This window comes from Semicossyphus pulcher, unplaced genomic scaffold, assembly GCF_022749685.1.
Source record: "Semicossyphus pulcher isolate SPU_LCO1_2020_fin unplaced genomic scaffold, fSemPul1.0.p SCAF_14, whole genome shotgun sequence".
NCBI lineage: Eukaryota > Metazoa > Chordata > Actinopteri > Labriformes > Labridae > Semicossyphus > Semicossyphus pulcher.
The window spans coordinates 8,018,976-8,028,355 of NW_027211648.1; the positions used below are offsets into that span (position 1 = coordinate 8,018,976).

Consider the following 9,380-nt stretch of genomic DNA (forward strand, 5'->3'; position numbering starts at 1 on the left):
TAGATTTCAGCAAATCTTCCCATGGTACACTGATATGATCTAATCGGGATAAATTAGCCTCCAATTTGCAGTTAAAGAGAGAAAAGGCAGGGTTTGATTCAATAACAAAATTTTATTTCAGGCTTCACATTTACATCCGTGTTGTTTTAACCAGGCTCCAAATGTACAAAAAAGAAAGACACTGGTAGACATTCATTAATAATAAAGAATTAATTAGCAAGATGGAAAATATTTTAATTCTTCAGCCTTCTAGAGTATCTTTACATCCGCGATGTGTGAACCATTAGCCTCCATCTGCTCCTTAGTTTATACACCATCAAATAAATCAATAATGTTAAGTACAAAAAAAACACCATTATCCTTTTTTGCTAACGTGACACACTCAGTTGCAAGTTTATAGTTAGATACACCCAGCTACAACTAATGCAGTCAATACAAATCCTGCAGGTAATCCCACCTACATAAAAAGTGTAATGTTTAGTTTTTGTTGGGGCGTTTTTCCCCCACCTAATTTACATCTGGCTAAATTACAGTAACACTTCTATATATGCTCTCTTTGTACACTATAACGCATTACAGCTCAACAGCACCTCAAACATCCTCCTGTCCTCAAACACCTCTTAAACATCTACAATCTTACTGTAGGTCGGATTTGTTGTAGCACTATTAAATCACACTGTCTTAGATGCAGCTAGGTGTACCTAACAAACTGGCAACTCATTGAATTTTCAGTACGTTTGCCCCCACTTGTGATATAAATGCTAGGCACATTTTAGTTTCAGGTCTGGAGTTCTTCTACGGAAAGCTGCTACTGGCACACATGGCAGTTCGGTCACTTGTGAAATTTCTTGCTGGAATCGTTGGCGTGATCCAGTAGGAGTTGGCATGGTGTGAACTGATTGCCGTACACGGCTTCGAACTGCCTCATCTTCTCCACGAGCTTGTCAGCGCCGAAGGTGTCCACGAAACGGAAAGGTCCTGGAAGAGGTAAGATATTTATGTCAGAGATATTATCATGGGATGCATGTTAAATAGACAATAGAGATACAGCTAAAACATTATCTTCGGACTTAGCGATTCCTCTGGATTATCAAGTGTTACGAACAATTTGGTAAGACAAAATAGAGGGATTGACAGTTATTTAAAGGGCCAGTTCACCGATTTTCAACCTCAGTCCTATCATGCTATTACAGGGAGCTAATGTCATGGTGGAAAAAATTGCAGGAGGACACTATCTGCTTCTCCAATGGGCCCTGGAAAACCTCCGCCAGACTACGTAAAACGTGTCATTTGGCGGAGGCCAGGGAGCTCGCTAAACTACACTTCCTCAATCTAGGACGCCCGCCTCCGATGTCATGTCTCCGTCAAAATCGCAGGTTTGAAATGTAGCCTGCAGACCTGAAGATTTTTTTAGACCATCCACCGGTATATTCTCATCGTATTTCCGATTCTATCCTGCTCTGAGCCATTGCCTGCAGTGAAACAGAAGTATTTCACTCTAGCGTCTCTTGCTGGGGCGTTCCTTTCAGAGGGAGGGGCGCAATGCACGCTGGGTGTTGTAGGAATGTAGAATGGGCAAAACCACGAGCTGTTTGTACAACTTTCTCCACAGCTGTGGCGCCAATTTCAAATATTATTGCTTCTATTGATTACAGAGAACACCAGCTTTGACTGACAGTGGCTATTTACAGGGATGAATTGCTCCTTTAAACAGTTCTTCACCTTAAAGCTTTTATCTCACTAAGTAACTGATATGATTCAACATCACTTTTAGATAATACCAAATATTCACCTTCAATGTGGTACTAAGTTCCTTTTTACTTTATTTTCCACACGCTGACAAGTTTTTTTCCCTTTGTTAATTGGAAAGGTCTGTGTTTCAAAGAAATTGGCTTCATGGAACAGTTAGATCCTGGTTCAGACACCCCTAAAGTAAGTTCTGAACCATTAATAAAACCGGATAAGAGCTAAGTTTGTCTTCAGGTCCTCATTTCATCCAAAAATGTTTTTATCAATACATTTCCTGGCCTTTCAGATTTCACATGAAACACAGAACAAAAGGAATCCCCGCAGAGAGGTTAAGCTCTCTTTGTTGACAAGAGGATTCAGACTCCGAGCATGAGCGGCTCAGATGATCACGACTAAGATTGAACTCTGACCTCCGAGGCAGGGAGGGAATCCCAGACCAAACACGGCCCCGATGTCTCCTTCCAGCGGGTTGTTCAAAATGCCTTCCTGCAAACACAGCACGGCCTCGTTGACGAATCGAGAAATGAGCCTGTACTGCACATCGGAGTCGGACGATCTGTGAAAGGATTACAAGAATGAACATCAGTAATTGGTAACTTTACACTGAGGCTCAATGGGTCTCCTTTTGTCTACTAAAAAGTTAAGTTATGGATAATTTTGTCTAAAGTTTCAACTTACACAGCAGGGTTTGGTGTCATCCTGTATTTCTCAAGGATTTCTCCAATGTCTGGGTTGACTTCTTTGACTTTGAGTCCTGGCTGGTAGACGTAGCAACCCTTTCCTGATTTGCGACCTTGAGAATAAAAGAATAACATTCATTTCAATAAAATTTCTAATTGTTTAAAACAAAATATAATGTATTTTATCCCCCTAAAGCAGGGCGTAATCCTTCAATATACACACCCTTGAATCCCATATCCACCATGGTCTTCAGGACCTCCACATTTCCACCACCGAAGCGGGAGCCGAAAGCTTTGCCGAGGTCCTCGGCCACATGGGCGGCAACGTCAATGCCAACTTCATCGGCCAGTGTGGCTGCACCCACAGGGAACCCGAAGCCTGTGGTGAGTGCGTCTAACTTCTTGGGATCAACTCCTTCCTGTAAGTGCAAATAGATACATTCATTATTTCTATGTGGAAAAATTAATCTTCCACCATATTAGGTCCTAAATCCTCCACTAACAACTAGATTACATAACAAATAAAAGACCATATTAAGCAGAGTTCATAGCTGCATTTTTCATTGTAGTAACTCTACTAACCTGAAGTACTCGTACTGCTTCAGCCAACATGGGAGCCAGACACCTTGTCGTGTAGAATCCAGGACCATCCTGCAAAATAATGTGTGAAATTTAATTAAAGCACAAAAAATTGTTTGTCATTTTACAATGTATTCATCGGTCAGTAACCCTGCAGGGAAAGATGAAGCATGCACGATGCTAAACCTTACCCCAACAACGATGATGACTTTTCCCTGCTTCAAGCCGACCGCCACTGCGGAGGCTGTGGTGTCCTTTGACGTCTGTTCAGTGGTTATAATCTCCAGGAGCTGCATCTTGTCCACTGGAGAGAAGTAGTGCATTCCAATCACCTGAGAAATACAGAAGAAAATATTAAATCAAGATAGTTTCCTTTAATTTGAAAGCAGTGTTTTTTAGAAAGCCGACATTCCCAAGAACAAACCTTGTCTGGTCTCTTGCTGGCAGCTGCGATATCCTTGATGGGCAGAGCAGATGTGTTGCTGGCAAATATGCAGTGAGGGGAAACCACCTGCCGAGAAATGTCTGTTAAATCAAAGCTCAGTGGACTGATATTTACCACAAAGTGAGAACATTGTTTTCTTTTCCGTCACACTTACAGCCTCCACCTCCTTCAGGACCGCATGCTTGATGTTGATGTCTTCAAACACGGCCTCGATAACCATGTCGGCCTTCTCAAAGCCGCTGTAGTCCAGCTGCCCGGTCAGGCTGGACAGTATGGAGTCTCTCTGAAAGGACGTGATGTTCTTCTTCTTGGTCTTGTCATTGAGCCTTTATAAGAAAAGTGAGATGTCAAACAATTTAAAGATCTAACTTTAAAGCTGATTTAAAGTTTCAGGTTATTCTGTCATTAGAACAGAAGTGCTTATGAACACGTACCCTTTGTAAACCTGTTGCTCTCCCCTGGCCAGTCCTCCCACTGTGGTGTCCTTCAGGATTGTGTGCACACCTTTGTCCACAGTCACCTGGGCGATACCTGCTCCCATCAGACCTGCTCCCAAGATGGCAAGATTCCTAGAGGTAAACAAAAAAGAAAAAAACATTTATATACTACCTTAATAAAGCAGCAGATAAAGCTATACTCTTATACTTCTTTTAAACCAAAGCAGAGACTCAGGATAGTCTCCTGTTTGCCATCAGTTAAGATGAGTAAACAAGGAGATGCTCCCAAAGTTTTAAAGCAGACAAATGGGTCTGAATGTGCAGTGCAGGTTGAATGTGTTTAAATTGTCCCACATCACACTCTGGCTCTGTACATGAAAGTGCCGTACGCTTACTTCACTTCTTTCTGAGGAACTCCGAAGCGGTTCTTCTTGCACGCAACTTGACCGTGGTAGAGACCAATCAGGGCCGCCGACTCCGTGGTTCTCGCCAACTTACCAAAATTCTGCAACAAATAGTCAAAAAAGTTGGTGTCCACTCATAGAATACACTACTGTTAATATTACATTTATCAATGATTTGGACTGTTAAACTTCACCTGAGACTCAGCTAAGTATCCTGCAGTGGGGCCTTGTTCAACGCCAGTCTTCACACACTGAAAAGGGGAAATAGAAAAAGACATGTTGAATTTGTGACCGACTTTCAGAACTATTCAAATGATTAGCAAAGCAAAAAAGACAAAAAAACAAACCCATTATTCATATTTAATAAGATCTGGCCAGTAATTGTCGGTGGCAGTGAGAGCTAGCATGGAGGGAGGTGGTTCTAGCACGCTAGAGCTAACTGTTGAGCCTCCCCGAGGTGTCGTGGGCCTAACTTGAAACACCGGTGAAGGGAGGTGCCCACTTTATAACCTGTTGATATGCTGCCTCTCGCTGCCCATCTAACTAGAAGTTTCAGTTGCTCTCTCTTCTCTCCTCCCTTCCCTTAAAAAAATGGGGAGGTACAGCACTCACCCCGGCAGCCTGGCAGAGCCAGGGTGAGGTGTCCTGTCTGGGGCACCTCACCCTGGCTCTGCCTTCCCCGTCTTCACGCCGCTCTCTACAGACTCTTCTCTCTATATTTTTTCTCGTGCGTCTAATTTAAATGTCAGGGCCAGTAGAAGCCACGCTGTAGGGTAGGTAGTATCAGCGTGGTCAATACCTGGAGCTTGCATGAACGGAGCCTGGGTCTGTTGAACTCGCAGTCGCGGTGGTAGGTTAGGTTAAGTATAAGTATTGGGATGAGGGCACAAGGGGAGCGGTTTCTTCACTGAGCACTTATCCTTATCATTAGTGCACACGTTTCTTGTGTTTAATTCAAATTTGGGTCATGCTCATTTCCTAATTTTCTCTCGATACCACACAAAGTTAAAAAATTGTTGTACAGAGTTTTTACTTACATCGATGATATTCAGGGGTGCTGGATAAAGCCCCTTGCTCTGCTTCATCACTTTGCCATGGACAGTTTTGTAAATTTGATTCCGTACAAACTCAAATCCCATGACGTAGTCCTGGATTTCTGTGGAGAAAGAATATCAAATCATTAATGTATTACTTTTATTCAAGATAAAACAAGTGACTACAAGTGCAGAATAAATGCAGCACAACTTACTCTGCATCGTGCCTTTCTCTTTGCGGAGGGCGATCTTCTTATTCACGATCCCTTTGGCATATTCGATGGCAACTTCCTCAAGGTAGTCAATCGTTCTTTCCTCTGGACTCTTCAGCCCAGGTCCTGTCATACCAGCAGACAGCCATTAATACACAAAGTACTGTGAGTGGTGACTGACTAACTAAAGATTACAGATTTTCTACAGGAGGTCAAACTTGCACGTTGAAATAACTTACCCAGAGGATCTACGAGTTGATCGACCAGCCCCATCTTTTTGGCTTTATCTGCTCGGATATTTCTTCCTGTCAGCATCATGTCAAAGGCACTGGGAAGTCCGAGCTGAAGGTAACAAAGCATTAAAAAAGAAAGACATTTTAACGTGATTCATTTAATATGTGTTTATTTTGTTGTTCTTAACCATCTGGGCTAAAGGGCGCGGTTGCTTAGAACTAGACATGATGGGAAGCGGACAATAATCTGCTTTCAGGCTCTCAAAGGTGCAAGTGAACATCCTAAACCAATTGTGAGCATTAACCGGATTATTTTGTGTTCAGTCTGATCCTGACAAAGATACTTTGTTGTGACAATTACAGGATGCCTTTGCCTTTCTACATCACCTGCATTTTTACTTCACTTAAGTTTTTCAAACAGTCAGTGACATTAATGGAAATTGAGGGAGAGTAATCCCATTACCAACCATTTTAGGGAGTCTCTGAGTACCACCAGCTCCAGGCAAGAGACCCAGCATCACCTCAGGAGTACCGAGAACTGTTTTCTTGCTCTTTGTTGCAATTCTGTACTGACAGGCAATGGCGAACTGAAATGCAAAAAGAGCGCATTAGATAACACTCAATCATACCTACATTGTCAAGTTTATAGTAGGTCGCTGAATCATCTCTGTTTACCTCTAAGCCTCCTCCTAAGCAAGAGCCATTGATGGCAGCAACGATTGGCTTGGGAGATTTTTCAATCAGTTCGAACATCTTCTGCCCCTCCTGACTGAGTTTGGTGACCTCCTCTGCACTGTTGCAGCCCTGGATCATACTGTGAAAGAAGTATAAATGTCAAAAGAACTTCAGGAAAATGTAAGCAAGGCAATTTTGGCAACTCATTTAAATGATTAGTACTTTTCTTACTTAATATCAGCTCCTGCAATGAAGCATCCGGGCTTTGAGGAGATGAGGACGGCACTTTGAACAGCGTTGTTGGCCCACACTTCATTCATTACTTCCGTCATCTCATTCTGCATTTGGATTGACAGTGTGTTGACCTGGAGAGAACAGTGACATTAGGTTTACGTTACATCTGCATAATTCACAAGTGAAAAACTGTCACATTCATTTTTAAAAAAGGAGCTCACACCTTGGAGTTTGGGTCGTTCATTCGTACCACAGCAACATTGTCCTTGACTTCATAGTTCACGTGGGTTCGGGCTATAAATAGAGAGGGAATATAATGTGCAGTGAGAAAATAATTGTGCCACTGAACCGGCTGATCTATTTTTTACCCTTAATGTATATACATGTGCAAGGATTTTGTAATTACCTAGCATGGCAGGAGCTACTGAGAAGGTGCGAAAGTTACTTCCTGTAAAAAGGGAGATCACAGAAAGCAAAACATTATTACAAAATATGTCCAACAAATTGTATAGGTTATCCAACCTGCTGCTTCAACCTTACTGCCCATCTCAAAACACATTATATTAAAATTTCATGTAATATATGTTTATAAAAAACATACACATGAAACGTATAGACGATGTTCGCATAATATTGTCGTGACCTCAGACTGTCTCGGCCATGGTGTGATATCCAGTGGAAAATGACCCTTCACCTACATTCCCTGTCTGCCATTCAAACAGAGTCAATAGAAACCAACGCAATTGTGATTCAATGGCACAAATCTTTAAATTCCTGTCCATATTGTCTTGACAGGGACATCCTTCTGTCAAATGTTAAGGCCACATTTCGATTAAAAAGTGTAATTTTGAAATAAGAGTCCTGACTTCAAAGCTTCCAGTCACTTAGCTCCCTAGCAAAGATAGCAAGTTTACACACAAGTTTAATCAATGGAACAGGATGTTCAAAAGTTTTAATATCAAGGAATATTGTTGTTAAATTTGATTTCAATATATGTCTGATGAGAAAGCAGAATCATGTTCATGTTGTATGAAACAGTGCCGCATTTCTGCTTAGCGTCCTTCGGAGCTAACAAGCTAATTACCCGTCTGCAGCACCGAGCAAGCCCGTTTTTTCAGTACAATTTGTCGCACTGGTTTTCTATAATGTTCAAGTGCTAGATACATTAAGTATTTACCTGTCAAGACGGCGTATCTCTTTAATGTCAATCTGGAAAGAACACCAAGGGCTCGAACACCAGCCATCTTGGGAGCGGAGGTCAGTGGTGTAAAGTGAAGCTAGCTAACTTAGCTCGCTGTCAAAGTACGCTACTATCATTGGGACTTGTGAAGAAAGCGAGACAGGCGCTGTGTGCCACTTCCTAAAAACCGATTAAATCGGAGCACAAGCTGATTGGCGTTCAGTAAAAATGCCCGCATACCATTGGCTGACACGGAGGAACTCTCAGCTGATTGGACAGCGTTCAATTACTACTATTCTCATCTTCACGTCGCCACTTCCCCATCCAGGTTAAACGTCTGACAACTGGAAATCATTTTTGTTTTATTGTTAAGACATATTTTTTAAATACGAGATTATGTTTTAGTAGACATTGTGTGCAAACAGCAATCTTGCGATGTAAAACAAGATTTCTAGACCAAATGGAAGCAATAGTATATTTCTACCACAAGGCGGAAGCAGAAACCCGTTTGGGAGACTGCAAACTGTTAAGAAAATCAAAGAAACTGTACTGGGAAGCGTAAATAGCCTTTAGGTACATGTTTTGGAAAAAATCTGGTTTCTGTTTCCCTTTGAAATATCTGATTTAGCTCTCAGATATGATATTCGGGAACTGACAACGTCGTCAGAGGAGAGGTTGGTGCAGAAGTGCAATTTTAAATACCTTCGCTCTCTTTCACCGAATACTTTATACATAAATACAATTGAAAATGTATGGCCACCGTTTTAAGCCGTTTTTTAAAAACTAAATGGGTTCTTACATGAAGACCATCTTAACACAAAAAAGGTGCGAGGAAATATGAGCACTGTCGTTCTGTACAAATGAAAATGTTTATATATTTTATCTCCTCGTAATTATGTGTTTATCTCTGTTTGAGATGAAATACCTATTAATAATTATTGAATGTTTTTGTATACAGTTTTTTTCGGTAAAATTGCTTCCTGCTTTAGTTATCGCGACTGCAATCTGTTTCTCACAAAATATATTAATTCTGCAATATCTGCAACGACATACTATGGACTTGGACAAAATGAGCAAAGGTTTTTGAATCACAAAATTATCTGTCTACTTCTGAGTTGGTCACTGCTGGGAGTTAATGTTTCTTTCAATGTCATATATTAAACACAGCACAAAGGTGACACCCCGTGTACAAATTGGTGAACTACATTAACATCTACCTCTCTCTGGAGAAACAATGTCTACTTCACATATTCACAGGGTGCTATGTAGCTGAGGTTTGCTGAGTGCCCGTGAAGTTTTCATTACCAGCAGCAATTTGAAATATGATATATTGTTTTTCTATATCCCATCAAAGGACGACGTGTTAAAAACACATTTCACTGTTACCTCAGAATAAAGAAATCCACTTCAGATTGCAAATAAGTCATGACCTTAATCTCATGATTAACTTAAACTAACAGGAAATCACCATTTCCGAAATATGCTGTCTTTCCTGCCCAATAATTTGCGGTTTCTTAC

At 41.2% G+C, this 9,380-nt stretch overlaps 1 protein-coding gene across 1 annotated transcript; it reads right to left on the bottom strand.

Moving 5' to 3' along the window:
- Window positions 1-92: 92 nt before the first annotated feature.
- hadhab (hydroxyacyl-CoA dehydrogenase trifunctional multienzyme complex subunit alpha b) lies at window positions 93-7,972 on the bottom strand. The gene is made up of 20 exons (XM_069661476.1): window positions 7,860-7,972; window positions 7,089-7,130; window positions 6,906-6,976; window positions 6,680-6,813; window positions 6,449-6,587; window positions 6,241-6,360; window positions 5,780-5,882; window positions 5,544-5,666; window positions 5,332-5,450; window positions 4,489-4,545; window positions 4,286-4,395; window positions 3,888-4,022; window positions 3,608-3,779; window positions 3,433-3,519; window positions 3,200-3,340; window positions 3,012-3,080; window positions 2,653-2,848; window positions 2,428-2,542; window positions 2,160-2,305; window positions 93-978 (listed from the first exon to the last, which is right to left on the bottom strand). Exons 1-20 carry the CDS (start codon window positions 7,924-7,926, stop codon window positions 833-835), a joined length of 2,292 nt encoding a protein of 763 aa, XP_069517577.1. The 5' UTR covers window positions 7,927-7,972; the 3' UTR covers window positions 93-832.
- Window positions 7,973-9,380: the final 1,408 nt, after the last annotated feature.

Bases quoted from the DNA above. Each gene is read 5' to 3' on its own strand.
- hadhab (XM_069661476.1), bottom strand. From the start codon at position 7,926: ATGGCTGGTGTTCGAGCCCTTGGTGTTCTTTCCAGATTGACATTAAAG. The intron at 3,780-3,887 runs GTACGTGTTCAT...TTTCTTATAAAG, and splicing joins GAGCAACAGGTTTACAAAGG to GCTCAATGACAAGACCAAGA. The intron at 2,849-3,011 runs GTTAGTAGAGTT...TTGCACTTACAG, and splicing joins AAGCAGTACGAGTACTTCAG to GAAGGAGTTGATCCCAAGAA.